Genomic DNA, 19630 nt, shown 5'->3' on the forward strand with positions numbered 1-19630 from the left:
CAGGCGCAGGAGCGCTGTAAGTACTGCACTACTTACTGTACTCTGCACACGCACCTGGGTCATGATGCCCTACAAGTTCAGGTCAGCGATGTCTGCCTGCAGCCAGAGGGCTACGGGTAGACCGCATGTTGAGACACCGTCACCAGCAAGCCACAATGCGCACGACCAACAGGCCTCAATCGCTTGCAGTCTAACTTAGCGTCAAGCATCAATGCATGCTCCGAGCGTATCACATCTGGCCGTCGTACACGCCATGCACACCCAGCCTCTGCCGGGTCCAATGCAACCAACCCCCGACGACCGACTCTCTTCTGTCATTCTCCAATTTGCGATTAATGAGCCCTCGCTTTGCTTCTTCATCTGAGCATGTGTCAGCTCTGTGCAACCACCCCTCGGCCGGCTCCTCGACGGAAAGTCTCGACGGAAAGTCGCCGGTGCTCGCAACATTTCCTCACTTGCATACCCGTGCATACGGGATACCGGCAGGAATACCGGCAGGAATACCGGCAGGAATACCGGCAGGAATACCGGCAGGAATACTCCGTACTGTACGTGTATGCACGTCTGGCTGGGGCCATGTCACCACGGCCGCAGCTTCGTCGCACAACGCACCTCTTACACGTCCACACTGTACATACACGAACCGTGATCGTGCATACTGTCCCACCTATGCACTTTCTCCATCACGCACGCGTGCCGAAATCCCAAAGCTTCACCACCAGGCTGTCGGGGGTCCCGCTCGCAGCCTCGTGCGCAACAAAAACCCTTGGCGGAATGTGAAACTCCACCACGGGCGCCTTTCGGACCTCCTTGGCCATCTCGGCCTCCAGGAGCTGGGCGGAAAGTCAGCACAAACAGGCCTGTAAGACATGACAGCTGCACGTACGCTTGCATATGAGTGGTCCAAAAAGTCCTCCATGTTGTACGACTGCTTGGTGAACTGCTCAGAGATAATCTTGGAGATTGTGGCTATGTTGGGGTGGTAATGCGACTGCAGCTGGACCAGCTCCCACAAGCAGCTATCCAAGGCCCCGCTCGCCATCGGATCCGTCTCGTCGGCCACAAAGGCGTCTTGGAAGCCCTCGTCCTGGATCCGCCGCTTCGTCTCGGCGTCCCGCATCTCTCGGTGCACCAGAAACGTGCAGCTGGGATGCCGCTTGAGGAGGTTGTAGATCCACGGCGTCACAAATGCAACCGCGCTGGGCGGCGCGTTGAGCGCGAGTCGGGCCAGCCGCTTGATGAAGCTGGCCACCAGCGCCGCCGGCAGGTGAGTCGACGCCAGGAACGTGTCGAGTAGCCGGAAGAAGCGCGAGCGGTGTCGCGAATGCAGCATATCACGGTCCAGCAGTGAGTACAGCTTCGCGTAAAAGGACGGGTAGTCCAGGTTCCGCTCCTGGATCAGGTAGAAGACGCCCGACAAGGCCAAAAGAGACATGGACCCTCCCGCATCGTAGCAGTCGGTGAGGAAATCGGCCAGCAGCTCGGGCTTGGTGAACCACGGAGCAATGACAGTCGTCATGATGTCCAGGACGCGCTTGCGCTGGACCTTTGTGTCGACAAGCTTCATCAGTGCCAGCCAAGCCTCTTGGGCCTGCTTCTTGTGCTGCGCAACTGATCGGAGAGGGTGGGATTTCTTCTGCGGCGCCGCAACATAAAAGTCGTCGAGGTCGTCGGCTGATGCCGGTACGCCATCTAGCGACGAGAGCAGCGAAAAGACTCGATCAAACAGGACCCCGGGCGTCTCTTCCTGCTTTGCGACGCTCTCAATGGCGAGGCTGGCCCTTGTCAGCACATATAGTTCCAGAGGCAAACGACCGAGGGGAAGGAAACGCACCGCATTGACTTGAACGTGTAGTAGCGAATATCGTCATGCTGCTCGGCAAACTCTTCGATGTACGCCCGTCTCACGTCCTCCCCGTCAGACATCAGGATGGTCCTGACCATGTCCTCGAGAAAGGGCGTGGGAAACGAGTACTCGTCCTTGTCGGACCAGTGCTCGCCCACGGCCTTGAGGATCCTCATGCACAGAGTCAGCGCCGTCACGGCCAAGTCTTGGTCGGCCAGGAGCCGCAGCAGCAGTTGCTTGTATTGGGACAGCCGGTCTCGCAACCATCCAACCACCACACCGTCCTTTTCAGACTGCGACTTCTTGGAGGCCAGCGATCCTTGCGCCAGCAGCCGCAGGAAGACGCGGCAGAGCGCCACGGTTGCCAGCATCGACTCGTCGCCTCCATTCTTGGCCGTGGTGAGCAGGACGCCAATGTCATTGTAGTTCTTCTTGGACTCCAGGATGCCCTGCTCCATCAGTAGGATCTTTGCGCTGGGGTCCGTCTCGTTGTCGCCCTCATCGGCCCCGGACGACCGCCGGCGCTTGGCTGGCTTGGGCGCAGTCGAGACTCGCTTACGCTTGGCGCCCTCGCCAGGCATGGCCGTAGGCATGGCAAAGGCCGAAGTTTGTTGTAGACCAGAGATTTCAGCTTTTTTCACCAAGGACACACGCAGAGATGAAAGGTAAGGTGGAGACCGGACTGAGTGATGAGATCCGGTAAAGACGTCACAGGGTAAGGCGTGCGCGTCGAGGCAACGGCGAAGAAGAATAAGCCTTGGAATCTTTTGATATCCAACCGTGAAGTGAGCCCGTCTTCAACCCTCACTCTCGAGTTAGAATTTCCCACCACCAGCCAAGGCCCCACCAGCCACAGCCTCACCGGCGCCCTTTCTGCAGTACGTACCTGGCCCGGCAGAAGCTCGGCCAACAGCCACCCGTGGCGACCTCGACCAAGCTGTCATCACGTGATTCTACCTCTGCTTGCCGAATTCGCGTGGCAAAACCTCAACCTCCTCCGCCCGAACCGCCCCCAGCTAGGCTTATCGAGCAACGACAAGCCCGCAAACTCGCACCCCGAATCCTCCCCCCTCGCAATGGCTTCCCGCATCGCGCGAAGCGCTGTCAGTACGTCGGTCCGCGCCGGGCTCAATGCCTCGGGGAGGGCGGGGGCGCCAATTGGTCGGCGGAATTGAACTGACCCTTTGCTCGACAGGCGCTCCTCTCCTCCGACCGACGATCGCCCGCCGAACCCTCCCTGCTCTCGCGGCCGTTGCGACGCGAAACTCCAGCAACGTCCCCACCGAGGAGCCCAAGAAGAAGGCGCAGAGCATCGTCGACGCGCTCCCCGGCAGCAGCTTGCTCTCCAAGACGGCCATCCTCAGCAGCGCCGCCGGCCTCAGCATCTACGCCATCAGCAATGAGTTCTACATCATGAACGAGGAGACGGTCGTCGCCGTCTGCCTGCTAGCCGTCTGGGGCGGCCTCATCAAGTACGGCGGCCCAGGCTACAAGGAGTGGGCCGAGGCCCAGAACCAGAAGATCAAGAACATCCTCAACAGCGCCCGCGCCGACCACACCGAGGCCGTCAAGACCCGCATCGAGGACGTCAAGCAGATGGGCGGCGTCGTTGACATCACAAAGGGCCTCTTCAATGTCTCCAAGGTAAGCAGCGCCACTGCGTGGACCGAGGACGCCTCAACTTACACTCCCTTGCTGCTAGGAAACCGCCCAGCTCGAGGCCAAAGCTTTCGAGCTCGAGCAGCAGACCGCCCTGGCTGCCGAGGCCAAGACCGTCCTGGACTCGTGGGCCCGCTACGAGGGCCAGGTCAAGCAGCGTCAGCAGCAGGAGCTGGCCACGTCCATCATTGCCAAGGTGCAGAAGGAGCTCGAGAACCCCAAGGTCCTGCAGCAGATTCTCCAGCAAAGCGTTGCCGATGTTGAGCGTACGTGTCACCAGTCGAGCCCCAAACGAAGCCCGGAGAATCCAATGCTGACTCGGTTCTGCAGGGATCGTCTCCTCCAAGGCCCAATAGATGGAAAACACCAGAGTCTAGATGATTGTCCGCCCTAGCTCCACCGTTTCCTTTGTCGAAAACCCCTTGTGCATATACAACACCTGTGCAGTAGCCAATCAATCGAGACGCCAATCTATCCTTCACCCCCCCACCTACTCTTCGCCCACGCTGTTTATTCGTGAGGTCATGTTGGCTGCAGCTATCCTGTTGCATCTCCGGGCATGACCTGTTTACTCCATGACCGGACACCTCATCCATGCTAGTTGTAACACGTAGATTGCCTCGGTTCAACCTTAAATAAGGGACCCAGTTGCGGGCAAGTTGAGTATACAGCGTAGACAAATGAGATTAATTACAGCAACTCCACCTAATCAACGCGACGACCCAAGAACCGACCATGCCCGCCCTCCCACTCAGTAATACGGCCTTGACTCTTCCCACTTCTTCGTCTCCGTCTTCTCGTGGCCTTCGGGGGACTCAGAGCCCGCCCCCGGAGCCCACGACACCCTGCCGCTGCGTCTCCTCCTGGCGCCCTCACCCCTGCTGGGCCCGATCCACTCCCAGGCGCGGCCGACCTCTCCGCTGCGGCCTTCCCTCTGCCCGGTCCGTACATTGCTGTTTTGCTCCACAACGGCCCTCACCCTCTGCCAGATTCTCTCTCGCTCAGACAAGGAATGAACAGACCTCAGCACGTCGTCTCTCAGGTTGGGTAGAAACAGCCAAGGATCGTCGAGGTCCTCCTCTCCCAACTCCTTCTGGTTCGCGAGCCGGCCCAGGACTGCGTCCACCAGGGCCGGCACTTGTGCCGACGTGGCCAGGTGGCGACGATACTGGGCGCGTAGGTACAAGATGGCCAGCACGACCAGAATCAAAAGTCCAATTGGGACTCGATATCTTGCCAGGCCAAGCCGGACGGATCGCTTGACGGCGCACGAGAGCGGAAGACGAGCGAGAGAGGTTGACGAGAATCGTCTTGTTGGGACGAGGGAGTCGGAATGTCTGGATTCATGACGGAACTGATTAGTCCGCTTGTCAGAAAGATGAGCACTGTGGCGGGGGACAGCCAACCGTAGATCGGTCATGGTGCATTTGAGAAGAACTTGGTCGACTTACTCGTCGTCGCTCTCGGTACTCTCGACCTCGTCTCTGGTGGCCACCTCACCGATGGCCGCAGTCCATAGCTCATCAAACTCCTGCCTGCTTAGCCGCTTGTTTCGCTTCTTGCTGACGCTCTCCTTGAGCTCGTCCTCGGTGATTGCTGGTGAGCTCTTTGGCTGTCCGGTCTCGCGGACCAAATCACCACACTCAAACTTGGCACGGCGCTCGCGCAGTTCCTCGATGGCCTTGTCGGCCACGGCATGTACACGCCGCGCCTTTTCGCCATCGGGCTCACACGAGGGAGGAAGGGGGACCAGGCCGCCCAGAGACAGAGGGTGCGGCTCCAGGATGAAGTCTGATTCGCACCGGACGGAAAAGTCTTGATAGCAGTAGGCGTGCGGGGGACACTGCTCGCATTGAGGTTCGACCAGGGACACCAAAACATCGGGAATCGGCAGCTCTGGCGGTAATATCGTCTTGGCTGGGCGTCCGAGGCCACAGTATCCGACGGCAATCTTCTCTTGCCGATACCAAGCCCCATACGCCGAGAGCAATGCGAGGAACAAGACAAGCAAGGGCGTTTTCGAAGTCGTCCGACGGGCGACTTGGGAAGGAGGTTTCCGCTCAGCAATAGATATCTCCCCTTCCCTGGCCGCCCTTTCCAGCTCCAACTGCTCGTCGGGCGTAAACTCTTCTCCAGGTTCGAGTGGTTCCTCGGGCGTTTCGGAGCGCGGTCGAGGTGTGGCGACTTCAGACTTTCTGGCCCTGATTCGGTTGGGCCCCCCCTCTGTCCGGCGGGTGGGTGTTTTCGCGCTCTTGAAAAGATCGTCGCCTGCCGTCCGACGCCGGTAGGTCGGAGTTTTGGCTGCCGGCGGAGAGCTACCGCTTTGGAACGGATTGTCGTCGGTGAAGACGCTCCTTTCCTCTTGTGGGAGTTGGGGCTCCTCCTCTTGTCCGTCCTCATCTGATTCGACCTTGATTTGCGGCGTGATGGTTCTGCGACTCCGGCGCGCAGACCTCGTGACATCTGCCGACGGCGCATCCTCATCATCGGCGCGAGAGAGCTGCCGGCTAGCGGATCGCGAACTTGGCTTCCGCGGACTCAGCAGCGAAGGCTCGACGTCTGGATCGTCCACCTTGCTCCTGGCCAAGCTCTTCCGCGGAGACCTGGACCGCCTCGGCGCAGATCGCGGGGGCGGCAGCTCGTGGTCGGCCCAGGTACTCGTGTCATCGGCGCTGCCAGCGTTGACTATACCGTAACTTGACCGCTTAGCCTTTGCCCTCTCGGCTCTCAGCTTCGGCGCTTGCGATAGCACATGGTCGCTGACGAGCTGGACCAGCTGCGGCTTCTTTGCGGTGGACGGATAGTCGACGTTGTGCGTGACGAGGATCGAGCGCAAGCGCGGCATGGTCACGCTGCGGGGGTCGAAGCCCTCTTGGAGATAGTCGTCGCCATCCGCCATGGTGTGTCGAGGGGATGAGATGTATAGCACGTCGAGCCTTTCGAAACCGTGCCTTTGCTGACACGGACGAGTGAGACAAGACCAACAGAACGGACAAGCGGTCGCAGACGGGCCGCAGATGCCGACGCTGTGACGAACGGCGGGGGGTTCGCGGCGCGAAAACTAGGCCTACCTCTGGAGCGACGATCCGCCAAGGAGCGCGCACACTGCGAGGACCACGATGTGTCTCGGGTCGAGAGGGCCTTGTTGTTGACGAAAGTTGAGCAGCAGATTTCCCTGACGCAACAGTTTCGTTTGCTTACAGTGGATGCGGTTGGTTGGTTGTCTGTGGCAACTGCTGAGCTACAGGGTCCCAACGCCCCACAGTGTCCACAGCGGCACCGCCACAGAGCCCTAGCCTGCGCCACAGACAGCTCACTCCGCTTCGTCGATTGATCTGTGGCGTCTCAAGCACCACTCTTCAACGACAGTCCGCCATGTCGACATTGGATCTGTAGCTCGTGCTTCCATTCACGACTTCCGAGCTGCAATCAGCGAGGCGCAGCCATGTCCTCACGCCGTGCCCTCTTGGCGAGCTCTCGCCTGGTCTGCCCAAGCTGCTCCCGCGCCGCTCGCAACCAGCTTCGGCGGTCCTATTCCACCAAAAGCGACCAAATCTACGATGTAGTCTGCGTCGGGGGCGGGCCGGCCGGGCTGAGCCTTCTCACAGCACTTCGTAAGTCGATGCTCTCACTGCAGCGTCTGGAGCTTCGCCCTCCAGCTTCTAACCGACATCGCCAGGATCCAACCCAGTCACGTCCCAGCTGCGCGTCGCCCTCGTCGAAGCTCAAGATCTATCCAAAACAGCTTCCTTTTCCCTCCCGCCTACCCAGTTCTCGAACCGATGCAGCTCCCTCACGCCCACCTCGGCCCAGTTCCTCAACTCCATCGGTGCGTGGTCACACATGAAGCGCGAGCGCATACAGGAATACCACGAGATGCAGGTCTGGGACGGCGTGTCGGACGCGCGCATCGAGTTCGACTGGCCTCCTGGCTCCGGCGCCGAAAAGACGATTGCGTACATGACGGAGAACCTGAACCTCACCTCCGGCTTGCTGAGGAGGCTGGAAGAGCTGGGGCGCGTCGACGTCTTCGACAACTCCAAGGTGGACAAGATTGAGCTCGGGGAGGAAACGGAGGACCTGGACCTCAGGGAGTGGCCCGTCGTCCATCTCGCGGGCGGCAAGACCCTGGCTGCGCGGCTCCTTGTGGGTGCTGACGGCGCAAATAGCCCTGTCCGGTCCTTTGCCGGCATTGAGAGCCGTGGCTGGGACTACGCCCGGCACGGCGTCGTGGCGACCCTTGAGCTGGAAGGCGACGGGTGGGGGGGCTCTTCTCGCAAGATTGCCTACCAGCGCTTCCTCCCGACCGGCCCGGCTGCCATGCTCCCCATGCCCGGCAAGTACGCCACGCTGGTGTGGTCGACGACGCCCGAGAACGCATCTCTGCTCAAGAAGCTGCCCGCCAAGGACTTCATCGCCATGGTCAACGCGGCGTTCCGCCTCAGCGCCGTCGACCTTGCGTACATGCACACCAGACCCGAGGGCCAGGAGGACGAGTATTCCTGGAGAATGCAGCACACACCCATGGACCCCGAGGCCGTTCCCCAGGCCGTCGTCGGCGTGCAGCAAGGCTCCGTCGCGTCCTTCCCGCTGAAGCTCCGACACGCAGACTCCTACATCAGCGAGCGCGTGGCCCTCGTCGGCGATGCCGCGCACACCGTTCACCCGCTGGCCGGCCAGGGCCTCAACCAGGGCCAGGGCGATGTCCAGAGCCTGGTCAAGGCTATTGAGTACTCGGTGGCCCACGGCCAGGACCTGGGAACGCAGCTGTCCCTCGAGGCTTACAACAGCGAGCGCTACGCCGCCAACCACGTCCTCCTCGGCGTGTGTGACAAGCTTCACAAGCTTTACTCGGTGGGCAGCGGCCCGCTGGTTCCGCTAAGGTCTGTTGGCCTGCGGGCCGTCAATGCCCTTTCGCCCCTCAAGACATTCTTCATGCAACAGGCGTCTGGCACGGGCGTCAAGGTCGTGTAGGCGTGCCTACCGACGCTGTAAATTACTGAGCACATGGTATCATGGACGATTCTCGTCTCCGTTGAGAGGCGGAGAAGCACGGGGCGACACGCAGCATCATCAAGACAGGCAGTGGCCCGGTGAACAAGACAACTTCTATGGAGTATTTACCTTGATCTTCCGCATCAGATACTACAACTACAGACTGAGCGATATGGGAACAAAAAAAAGTTCAATTCATTGTCTTGCTTTGCTCGCCGTCTCGGGCTCTACCGATCAACCTCACCTGCATGCAACTGTCAGCAACGAAGCTATTCCCAACCCAAGGTCGAGAGCGCTTACCAAACACCAGATCCATGGTACCGATAACCGCCACGGCGTCGGCCAGCAGGTGGCCCTTGCAAACATGGTCGAAGCCCGCCAGGTGGGCAAAGCCAGGTGCCCGGATGTGGCATCTGTATGGTCGCTCGCTGCCATCGCTCACGACGTAGACGCCCATCTCGCCCTTGGGTGCCTCGATGACCGAGTACGTTTCGCCGGGAGGCACTGCGTAGCCCTTTGTGTAGAGGAGGAAATGGTGGATCAGGGCCTCCATGTTCTCCTTCATGGCGGCGCGCGGGGGCGGCGAGATCTTGTAGTCCTCGACCCGGACAGGACCGGCGGGCATCTGGTTCAGGCACTGGTGAATGATGCGCAGAGACTGGCGGAACTCCTCCATTCGGCAGAGGTAGCGGTCGTAGCAGTCGCCGTGGACGCCGACGGGCACGTCAAACTCGACCTTGTCGTAGGCGTCGTACGGTTGGCTCTTGCGAATGTCCCAGGGCACGCCGGAGCCGCGGAGCATGACGCCGGTGAAGGAGAGGTTGAGGGCCTCGGCGGCCGAGACGACGCCGACGCCGCGCAACCGCTCGATCCAGATGCGGTTGTCGGTAAGCATCTCCTCGGTCTCGTCGATGCGGTCACCGAACTGGGTCGCCCATTGGTAGATGTCGTCGAGCAGGCCGACGGGGATATCCTGATGGACACCGCCGGGGCGGACGTAGGCAGCGTGAAGACGGGCGCCGGAGACGCGCTCGTAAAACTCCTACACAAATAGTCAGCCTCTCGAGTGCACCCCCGCTTCCATTGACAGCGTACCATGAGCTTTTCTCGCTCTTCAAAGCCCCACAAGAAGGGCGTTAGAGCACCAACGTCCATGGCATGAGACAAGACGGACATGAGGTGGTTGAGGACACGGGTAATCTCGCCAAACAGGGTGCGGATGTACTTTGCGCGGTCAGGGATCTCGATGTTGAGCAGCTTCTCGACGGCGAGCGAGAAGCACTGCTCGTTGGTCATCATGGAGACGTAGTCGAGGCGGTCAAAGTAGGGCAGGGCCTGGAGATAGGTCTTGTACTCAATCAACTTCTCGGTACCCCGGTGCAGCAGGCCGACGTGAGGGTCGGCGCGGATGATTTCCTCGCCGTTGAGCTCGAGGATGAGGCGCAGCACGCCGTGGGCTGCGGGATGCTGCGGGCCAAAGTTGACCGTGTAGTGCCGGACCTTGCGGTCCTCGACCGAGTTCTCGCGAGACTTCTTGGTGGCGCCGGGCAGCTGGCGCGACATGCCGTAAGGGTCGTGCGGGTGGCCCAGGTCGTCGTCGACGGGGACGAGACGGGTGCCCATGGGCTCGGGCGCGGCGTACCTGCGCAGGCACGTCGTTGACAGGGGACGGCTCCTCGTCGGCGTGGCTGTCGTCGGCGTCGTCGATGCCAGGCTCAGGCGCTTGGCCGCCCGGCCAGCCAGTCTGTGGAGGGCTGCCATGGTGGCAGAGGGGGAGGACGGCGGCTGGGGGGAGGCGACGGAGATCCTCCGGGTGCGCCTCTGGCTCGGGGTCAATGGCTTGCGAGAGGGAGGGGGGGGGAATTGGTTCGCCACCCGAGTCGTCGAAGTCGTCGTTGCTCGTTGCTTGGAAGCTTGGCTGGAGCTTCGGTGTGGCCTCGGGACATTGTTTTTGCGTCGGCTCGCGCTGGCCAATCATGGCTCGACTATTAGTTCGCCTCAACCACGCACCGTCCCGCATCGCCATTTGGCCGAGCTGCCCAATTGGCAGCAAAAACCTGTTTATTCCATTTAAATTATCACGGCTGTTTTTACGTCTAAAGAGACTTCTCCCGTTTCCAGGCGAGCCGTCGCTCTCGCATTACAAACGTGGCTTGCAAGTGCCGAAGCAACCACGTCACCCGTCATTGAGCAAAGCTCTCGATTCAATGCCAAGATGGCGGCACATTAGTTCAACTAGCTACTCAATCTCAAGGCTCGCCTCGCCTCCTTTTTCGCGGCTCAGAAGATTCCCCGTCGTCCCCGTCTCGCCGGCGCTTGCTCCCTTGCTCACCAGTCCCGGTGTCGAGAATCAAGGCCAAGCTTCCGTCGTCGGGTCCGACGAGGGCATCCCAGAACTCATCGCTCTGGTCGAGGACCGATCCCTCCCATGGAAACTGCAGGGATTCCATCTCGTGAGCTGCAGTGTCCAAGGTCCGGTTGAAACTCGAATGTGGCAAGGCCGGTGCCGCGGCGTCTTTTGTATTGCAAGTCGCCTCTTCAAGTGCAGAGGTGTTTCGTGAATCTTGCTCTCCCACCGGGGAACTCGGCGGCGTTGCCGTGTCTACCGGCTCACTGGCGGTTGAGGGCTTTTCCATCGTCTCCCTGACGTTGTTCGGTCCGTTGTCTCCGTCACCAGCAATGATGGTAGCGGCAACCAAGCTCTCACCCGTCGGGAACGAGCTTCGGCTCGCAGGGCTCAGCTGCTCCTCTTCCTCGCCGGGCCCCTGTATCTCGTCCAACCCCGTCGTGCCGGCCGTTTCGAACACCTGCCTACAGCTCCGGAGGCCCAGTTCCCAGAGCAGGTCCCTCCCCTGGCCCCGTGCCCCCTGGACGCGCCGCCAAAAGAGCCCCTTGCCGCCGACGCTTCCCATGATGCTTCCCATGGCCTTGCCGAGGCGGTTCGGGTGGCAAAGGCGCTTGCACGTCGTTTGGCCCGCGGCCAGCTCCTCGGGGGGTATGCAACCCGACTACCAAGTACACTGTGGCAGGAATCTTGTCCGCGAAATATCTCGCAGGCTTTGCATATCTAATAGTCGCGATGGAAGGGTTGCTGTCATGGAGGCGACCTTGATCCAGAGTAGAATGTATATATGTCGGAACAGAGTGTTCGTTCGGCTCTTGGGCACTGACGATGCAAATACCGTGTTCTCTTTCTCTCGTCGTGGCACGGGCAAGCAGGCGGTTACCCGGTGAAACCAAGAGACGTCGTGGCCAGACCAAACTTGTCGTCCCATCAAAGAGAGCTAGTATATCCATTGTGCATGTGCGTGCATCAGCGAGCCCGTGAAGCATGGCAGAGCAGTCATCACGATGCTTACAGAGCCTAGGAGCGTGGGCGTTGGCCAACCACTCATCTGGTTACGCGTTCGTCGCGGGCAACGCTCGATGGGATGACGGGGACCGACTTTGATGATTGTGGAGCACAAGCCCAGTCAATGTCCTGGGCGCGGGCCATCTCGACTTTGGATGAGGCCAACGAATGTGCAGCCTATTGAACCTGTCCCTGGGCCATCCCTTTCCATGGCGCGTCAAGAGAGAAGCAGCCTGGCCAACGACTGAAGTGCTTGTCGGTGAATCATGCGTGAAGAGCCCGGTGAATCACTTTCAACTGGCAAGGCAGGCGGTGAATGTGTATAGAATTCGGGTATCAATGATCGCTAGCTGCATTCCATCTAATGCCGCGAATCAGACATACGCGTTTGCAGGTCCCATGGTGAATCCAAACTCCAGTCGCCTAGCGCGGGAGGGCAAACGAATGCGTTTGCCAATCCAGGGTCTCGTGGTTATCCGGAGCCGTCGAGGGCTGGGGACGGCGAATTCCCTCGACCAACTTTGGGTGCACATTAAGAATCGTGATAGACCCCTTGCTCTTGCGCGACTTGTTGATGGTGATGCCATAATTCTACCAGGTATGCCTGATTCAAGAATCGCGAGCCTCGATTGGCCACAGTGCATACCATTACGTTGGTGTATATGCTTCATCCCGCGGATTCGGCATGGCCGCTTCCTCCCATGAGATTGACAAACAGGACGGAGGCGCCAGCAGCCAGACTGCCGAGGATGAGCATCTGAAAGCCCTGAAGCAAGCAGCGCCTCCAGGTGGCATCCTCCCCCCTCAGCAGCCAGGTCTTGCCGAAGCCAAAGGTCATGAGGGCGAGGAGGCAAAGGCCAATGCTCCAGCCGAGGCCTAGGCCGACCGTCGGGGTGAAGAGATAGGGCAAGAGCGGGATGACGCCGCCAACGACGTAGCCCAGCGAGATGGAGAGGCCTGAGGCGACGGGCCAGAGGGGCAGTGGCTTGCCTGGGGCGACGGGCAGCTGCTCGTGGGGCCGCTGCCGCTGCTGGAGCTGGTGGGCGGCGCGAGCAAGGCCATCCGGGTGGCGACGCAGGGCGGTGACAATGTCCGAGACGGTGGCGCCGGGGAGGGCAAGGGGCTCAAGGTGGCGACGGACAAGGAGCTCGTCGAGCCCCTTTTCCTCGTCGCCGATGCTGCCGCAGGAGCAGCTCTCGTTGCTTGTGCTAGTAGCGCTCGGGCTCCCGTCATGGAGAAGCATGGCAGACAGCTCCTCGTCATCGTCACGGAGGGTGCCCCGGCGGCTCGGCGGCGGGGGCAGCTCGTCCACGGCCGACAGATAGCCGCCAATGCCCATGCTGATGCAGCCGGCGCAGAGCTCGGCGACGCCGGCGTAGATGACGGTGTCGGCGCGGCCTAGGGAGCTGAGCCCCGCGGTGAGGGCAAAGGGGACCGTCAGGCCATCGGAGAAGCCGAGGGTGAAGTCGGACAGGAAGCGGGTGAAGCAGGGGCTCCGCGACTTGGCCATGGTTGCTGTCGTGCAGGACACGTAAGGACGAGGCGGCTGTGATGGGCAGAGAGCTCATCGCCAGCCAAAGTCAGCAAGGGAGGGCAGGCAGCGTCAAGGGAGCCGGTCAGTCGTCGGCATGTACTGCACTAACTGGATTGGCGGAGAGGTCAGCGAGCAAGCAAATAGGCGACGACTTGAGGGTCGCGTGACGTCGAGGGAGACACTCCAAAGCAACGCCAGCCTCCCTCGCAGTCCGATACCGTTGGTCACACGTGCTAGTGGCGACATGCCGCCTCCTGCAACGCTGCACCTGGCAACACAGAGATGCCCAGTCTCGGCAAGGAATTTCCGATGAGAGCTTGCTGAGAATGCGGGGGGAGCTGGCTGGGTGTGGAGAAAGGTGGGTGGGAGAGCCTCACCCGGGATGAGCGCCCGCTGATAAGGCACGAAAGAGCCTGCGAGTAGAATCAATCCGCCAATAGAAACTTCGCTAATTATCACGAGGGGCTCCCCAGGGTGCTGCACAAGGAGTCCGCACAAGACTTGCTATGCACCTGCCTTTACTAATTAATTGGCCAGGGCCACTTTCGGCAAGGCAGTCATGGCCGGGGGGTGCTTGCCCGGTTTACCAATCGCCGACCGCTGATTCGGCCTCGTGGCAGGCACCATGGCTATTACTCGTGCTTAACCTAAGAGGCAGGGACCGCGCTTACTTCTTCTTGTGTGCCATCTCCGTACTGTACATAACTTACATGCTGCCTTCCTTCTTGGTCAATGCAGCCGCACCTCCGCACCTTGTCCGGCTTATCCACCGACCCCCCGGCGCCCCCGGCCGATCCCCCAAGCCTAGATAGCGGGGCCGCTTGAGGGGTCACGAGAGATGGGCCGCCGGCGGGGCCTGACTGCAGGCAGGGATCCGTCTCCAGTAACAGCGCTAAAGAGGAATCTCCAACCCCCCACTTTAGGGGAGCCTTGCCGCACATTGGACGAACGGCAACGAGACAGTGCCACGGGAGCTCGGCACAGTCAACGACCCAAGCTCTGCGTACCTTGGGCATTCAGGACAAGACCAGAGCACATATCGACAGATTATATTATTGATCACGACCGGAGGCCCTGGATCTAGACGCAGTGTATCACGACCCCCTCCGTCGTCGCCGTTCCATGTACATGTCTCGTCTCATTCCTTCGACAATGACTAGCGATGTACAGGCGCATAGCCCCGGGGCGGCTTCAGCCCGTCGGCCACCTGGATCGTGTCCTTGTAGTACGTCGGCGCCCGGCTCCCCGCCCACGCCTCCCGGATGGCCGGCAGAATCGGCCGCCCTGCGTGACTCTTGTCGAGCGCCAGGTTGGGCGCCGGGATGCGCGCGTTGCCGCCCTGCTCGTTGAAGTAGCCCGCATACGAGTAGTTCCAGTACCTGGCCTGCAGCGCCTGCTCCGACGACCACTTGCGCAGCACGTCGCCCGTCCTCTCCGCCACCCACGACAGCACGTTGGCGCCCACGTCCCAGCGTCCCAACGTCGGCAGGTCCCAGTTGGCCGAGACGGTCGAGATCTGCGAGTAGTGCGTGTAAAAGTGCTTGTCCTCGGTGCCCACGTAGTGCTGCGGGATGGCGTCGCCGAGGAGGATACCGAGCACCTTGTTGCGCACCGTGTACGTCTCGTTCTCGTCCCAGGTGATGAGCACTAGGGTCCTGCGCATGAAGCGCTTGTCCTCGAGCAGCGGCTCCAGAAAGGCGCGGCACCATTCGCCCGCCGTCGTGACCGACGAGTCGTGGCCGTCCGACGTCATGTTGGGCGTGATGAACATCCACTGCGGCAGCTCGTCGGCCTCGAGGTCTCGGTGGAACATGGAGCGCGCCGTGTGCGTCATGGACAGGTTCTTGATCTGCGACAGGCGCTGCTCCGAGTGGGTGACGCTGTCGTGGAGGATGGCCGGATTGTGCTTGCGCTCGTAGTCGTTTGCACCGTTGGCCTGGTTGCGCCAATGCATGCCCTCGAAGCCCGAGTAGGGCATGTCCTCCTGGTAGTGGCCCCACGAGATGCCCTTGCTCTCGAGCAGGTCGATGACGGTCGACACGTTGCGGGGGGCACGGCCAAACGAGTCGTTTTCCATGCCAAAGTAGTCACCGGCGATGGAGGCCATGTAGTTTGGCTGCGACGGGTGAGTGACGGCATAGTAATTGGACAGCGTGATGCCCTTTTTAGTGAACCAGCTGAAGTTGGCTGGCGCATGGTTTTCCGGTTAGCGGACGCCAGGCAGGCAAAGGGACAGGGGAAAGAAAGCACTCACGGTCCCCGTAGGCCTTGTCGTAGTTTTGGTTCTCAAAGTAGATGATGGCGAGGCGATCAAAGGCTTTGCCCTCGACGTTGCTGGTCGGGCTGGTTGTCTTGGCCGTGGCGGCGGCCTTTGCGACGGCGCGGGCGCCCGTGGCCGTGTATCGCGTCTCCCATCCTCCGTCGTGTTTCTTGGACTTGCAATGGCCCGTAACGGCGAGCCCGGCGATGACAACGAGCCGAGCGGCGGAAGAGAAGAGCATGTCGGAATGTGCGGAACGAAGAGGTCTGAGAAGACAGGCTGCGACACGGGCAAGAGGACGACGCGAGAGGCAAGGGACTGGTAAAGGGGATCTACATATGTGCTGTAGAACGAACTCCACCTAAGCAATGTGCGATGTCTTGCTTCTCGTCTTCAACCGGCCCCCCCCTTGTTCTTCATCTTCTTCCTGGTCCTCGTCCCGCCGAGACCCGCGTTGGGGGGTGGGGAGCCAGGGAGGGTGTGGCGACCTTGCCGACGCCGTTTGAGCAATGCTCTGTAAAACGAGCGACGTGATACGGCCATTTTTGGTGCGCATCATCATCATGGTCAGCAGCCCGCAGCATCAGCGAGCCATGGCATGGCGTGCATGCATCGAGGCACATATGTTCCGGTTGCGGCTCGGAGGGCTGCTGGGCGTAGCCGAACTCCGGCCTCCGAGGCCTTTTTGGTACTGGTGCAGCGGCGCCAATCGCGGTGGCAGCGTTCGTATTTCGGCTTCATTCGCCGGCGCCGGTCCATCGACGCGGGTGGAGAAGAGACGGGGAGAGGAGAGGATGGAGAGGGGAGGAGAGGGGCTCGTCATGACCTTTTGCGCGCAGGATACCGAGTACTTGCCATCACGTACCGCACAGGGGACCAGTCAGCAAACGATACTTCTTCGATACGGGGACTAATGTACTGCCCATGCCCGGTGTGCGTACGTAATTGCTTCAACCCAAGTCTGCAACACGTTTGCCTCGACGCGCGAACCCATGCAGCAAATCGCTTACCGACTCTTCCGCCCGCCGCCTGTCCGGGTCTGTCTCGAGTCTCCTCGGGTCCTCCATTAGTCAACGCCCCCTCGTGGCGCAACATGGAGCCGCTCCTCACCCCCCCCGGTAGCGCTTCCTGGCGTGCCCCGGGTCGGTCCCTTTCGAATCCATCGACCAGACAATTCCGCCAAACAATCCTTGTCCCTCGTTCAAAGACGACTGTCTCTTCTTGGCCCTTTGTTTTGACTTCTCAGCCGGCTCATAGCCCCGTCTACGGGCTCTTCGAGGCAGTCCCTCCACCCTGAGCGCACGACCTGAAGCAACAGCGCCGACGACGACGAGGCTGAAGAGCAGTGATGCCCGCCCGTCATGGATCGCCGGCCACGGCAAACGCCCGGCGACGACAATGACGAGCAACGCCGGCCCTTTCTCCCAGACGCCGAGTCGTCTAGGCCCGGCTCACCGCGCCACGCCCATCGTCGTGGCTTGAACCTCTTCTTCCTCCTCTTCCTCGCCACCGCCGCCGCCGTCTGTGCCCTCGCTGGACTGCTACTCAGCTTCCCGCCCCGGACGCGTGCCCCTTCTGCCGGAGACGCAGATGGCACCAGTCTCCCGGGGCACCACGACGCGGGCCATGTCGATGTCCACGATGACGCCCCCGCCATCGTCCACCACCAGGAGGACGGCGTGTCTGACGTCCCCCGGCTGAGGGATCCGTCCGAGTATGTCCTCGACCCGGCCTCGTGGGACTATGCCTCGCCTCCAACCACGCGCGAGTATCACTGGACCATCCTCGATGCCGACCTCAACCCCGACGGCGTCTACCGCCCCATGATACTCATCAACAACCAGTTCCCTGGCCCGCTCGTCGAGTGCAACGAGGGCGACACGCTCGTCGTCCACGTCGTCAACAAGGCCGCCAACGCCACCTCGATCCACTTCCACGGCCTCTTCCAGAACGGCACAAACTTCATGGACGGCACCGTCGGCGTCACGCAGTGCCCCATCGCCCCCAACTCAACCTTCACCTACAGCTTCCAGGTCCGCGGCCAGTCGGGCACCTACTGGTACCACGCCCACCACAGCGCCCAAGCCTCCGACGGCCTGCTCGGCCCCGTCGTTGTCCACTCCGAGGACGAGCGCGCCGCCCAGCGCGAGCTCGGCTATGCCTCCGACAGGGTCGTCATGGTCCAGGACCACTACCACAACACCACGGCCGAGCTGCTCGTCGACTATCTCCAGCCCGACATGGAAAATAACGAGCCCGTCCCGGACAACGCCCTCATCAACGGCCGCGGCCTCCGCAACTGCGCCGACTTTCCCGGCTGGCGCTGCGACGCCGCCAACGCCTCGCGCCCCCTCGTGGCCGTGGCGGCCGGCGCGCGCCACCGCCTGCGCTTCATCAACGTCGGCGCCTTTGCCGAGTTCCAGATCCAGGTCGACGAGCACCCATTTTACGTCACCGAGGTCGACGGCACCGACGTCCACCCGGAGCCCTTCCACCGCCTCAACATCCTGCCCGCCCAGCGCTACAGCATCGTCCTCGAGGCCAACGCCACGGCCCGCGACGCCTTCTGGCTGCGGGCTAGGATGGTGACGCACTGCTTCACCACCAAGAACCCCCGGCTCGAGCCCGAGCTCAGCGCCGTCGTGCGGTACGTCACGCCCGGCGCCGCGCCCCCTCCGGCCGCCGATCCCGAGAGCAAGGAGTGGCCCGACGCCGTCGAGGTCCAATGCCGCGATCTCAACACCACCCTCCTCCGCCCCGTCACGCCCGTCACGCCCCCCCCTGCCGACGACTTTCTCGCCCTGCGCGCCAATTTTGAAATCGGGGCCTGGCGCCTCTCGCGCGGCTTCTTCAATGACTCGTCCTGGCGCGCCAACGCCACTTCTCCGTCGCTGCACCGCTTCCTCGACGCCCCGCCCGCCGCCCAGACCGGCCTGGGCAACGAGACGGTCGCCCTCGCCGTCAACGACCGCGTCTTCGAGCGCCAGCGCGAGCTTGTGGTGCAGACGACGGGCATCCGCACCGTCGACGTGGCCATCAACAACTTTGACGACGGCGCGCACCCCTTCCACCTCCACGGACACCGCTTCTTCGTCGTCGCCCAGGGCCGCAGTGGCTACCCGCCGACGGCCGCGGGCTGGCCGGCCTACCTCGCGGCGCACGGCGGGCCGCCCGCCAACCCGCTGCGGCGCGACACCGTGTCCGTCGAGGCCTACGCCTGGGTCGTCGTGCGCGTCGTGCTCGACAACCCGGGCCTCTGGGCGCTGCACTGCCACAACGCGTGGCACGCAGAGGCCGGCATGGTGATGCAGCTGCTGGCCCGCGCCGACGTCGTCGCCGGCTGGGAGGTCGGGCCCCCGCGGCGCGCCATGTGCGCCCTCGACGGCGTGCGCACGGGCATGCGGCCCGACGACGACGTCTGGTTTGGCTCGTTTTGAGCGCCTGGGCACGCCCCGCCCGCGCACATCCGGACCACGTCACGGCGATTCTGGCCATTGGCGGTGGCTTCGAGGTGGGCCATGCGACCCTGTCCGGAGATGGTTGGTGACACACGTGCTGTATTTGTACCTTGACTTGGGGGGAGGGCTCATGGCTCCTACAGATGCCGTGATCGAGTCGGTGGTGACCCTGCTCATACAAGCCGGACAGGCCCAGGAGCAGCACGGCGTTGGACATGGACAAGTCTGGGACCATTTCCTTTACCTTGGGCGCAAGACAGAGTAAAAGTTCGCAATGGAACACGGCGCTCCAGCGAGGGCGAGAGGTACGTAGGGCTGCGTCCGTGAAGGCCGATTTTGCCCAAAAATCTCTCTTCACACCCAGGCCGACCATGACCCATTGCTTTGCCGTGGAGCAAAACCTCTAGCCAGCTAACCCTGCCATGCAAAGAAGCGATGCTTGCCATGCTCGCGTGACTGCTCGAGTGTCTGCCCTGGGAACAGGCACGTCGCCCTCCCTCCCTGCTATTCCCAGGAGTTGGCAAGC

The 19630-nt window shown here is 61.7% G+C and overlaps 8 protein-coding genes across 8 annotated transcripts; 3 read left to right on the top strand and 5 right to left on the bottom strand.

Annotated features, from left to right (window-relative positions):
* Positions 1 to 683: 683 nt before the first annotated feature.
* HRG_05815 (CBF/Mak21 family domain-containing protein) lies at positions 684 to 2439 on the bottom strand (the record flags this gene model as incomplete). The annotated part of the gene is made up of 3 exons (XM_044864286.1): positions 684 to 833; positions 887 to 1781; positions 1835 to 2439. The coding sequence occupies 3 exons, from the start codon at positions 2437 to 2439 to the stop codon at positions 684 to 686; spliced, it is 1650 nt and encodes a 549-aa protein (XP_044720818.1).
* A 483-nt stretch (positions 2440 to 2922) lies between these two features.
* Positions 2923 to 3861, top strand: HRG_05816 (mitochondrial ATP synthase B chain precursor; the record flags this gene model as incomplete). The annotated part of the gene is made up of 4 exons (XM_044864287.1): positions 2923 to 2953; positions 3042 to 3490; positions 3549 to 3771; positions 3836 to 3861. The coding sequence occupies 4 exons, from the start codon at positions 2923 to 2925 to the stop codon at positions 3859 to 3861; spliced, it is 729 nt and encodes a 242-aa protein (XP_044720819.1).
* Positions 3862 to 4256: 395 nt separating this feature from the next.
* On the bottom strand, positions 4257 to 6404 carry HRG_05817 (heH/LEM domain-containing protein; the record flags this gene model as incomplete). Its single annotated transcript, XM_044864288.1, has 4 exons — positions 4257 to 4815; positions 4957 to 5296; positions 5357 to 5773; positions 5825 to 6404. 4 exons carry the CDS (start codon positions 6402 to 6404, stop codon positions 4257 to 4259), a joined length of 1896 nt encoding a protein of 631 aa, XP_044720820.1.
* A 546-nt stretch (positions 6405 to 6950) lies between these two features.
* On the top strand, positions 6951 to 8479 carry HRG_05818 (FAD binding domain-containing protein; the record flags this gene model as incomplete). Its single annotated transcript, XM_044864289.1, has 2 exons — positions 6951 to 7119; positions 7185 to 8479. 2 exons carry the CDS (start codon positions 6951 to 6953, stop codon positions 8477 to 8479), a joined length of 1464 nt encoding a protein of 487 aa, XP_044720821.1.
* Positions 8480 to 8727: 248 nt separating this feature from the next.
* HRG_05819 (respiratory-chain NADH dehydrogenase, 49 kd subunit domain-containing protein) lies at positions 8728 to 10261 on the bottom strand (the record flags this gene model as incomplete). Its single annotated transcript, XM_044864290.1, has 3 exons — positions 8728 to 8744; positions 8801 to 9542; positions 9596 to 10261. 3 exons carry the CDS (start codon positions 10259 to 10261, stop codon positions 8728 to 8730), a joined length of 1425 nt encoding a protein of 474 aa, XP_044720822.1.
* A 2258-nt stretch (positions 10262 to 12519) lies between these two features.
* On the bottom strand, positions 12520 to 13362 carry HRG_05820 (VIT family domain-containing protein; the record flags this gene model as incomplete). Its single annotated transcript, XM_044864291.1, has 2 exons — positions 12520 to 13030; positions 13103 to 13362. 2 exons carry the CDS (start codon positions 13360 to 13362, stop codon positions 12520 to 12522), a joined length of 771 nt encoding a protein of 256 aa, XP_044720823.1.
* Positions 13363 to 14542: 1180 nt separating this feature from the next.
* Positions 14543 to 15887, bottom strand: HRG_05821 (phosphoesterase family domain-containing protein; the record flags this gene model as incomplete). Its single annotated transcript, XM_044864292.1, has 2 exons — positions 14543 to 15573; positions 15641 to 15887. 2 exons carry the CDS (start codon positions 15885 to 15887, stop codon positions 14543 to 14545), a joined length of 1278 nt encoding a protein of 425 aa, XP_044720824.1.
* A 1120-nt stretch (positions 15888 to 17007) lies between these two features.
* On the top strand, positions 17008 to 19083 carry HRG_05822 (multicopper oxidase domain-containing protein; the record flags this gene model as incomplete). The annotated part of the gene is made up of 1 exon (XM_044864293.1): positions 17008 to 19083. The coding sequence occupies one exon, from the start codon at positions 17008 to 17010 to the stop codon at positions 19081 to 19083; it is 2076 nt and encodes a 691-aa protein (XP_044720825.1).
* Positions 19084 to 19630: the final 547 nt, after the last annotated feature.

The sequence above is a fragment of the Hirsutella rhossiliensis genome (genome assembly GCF_020360975.1).
Source record: "Hirsutella rhossiliensis strain HR02 chromosome Unknown scaffold00005, whole genome shotgun sequence".
Lineage (NCBI taxonomy): Eukaryota > Fungi > Ascomycota > Sordariomycetes > Hypocreales > Ophiocordycipitaceae > Hirsutella > Hirsutella rhossiliensis.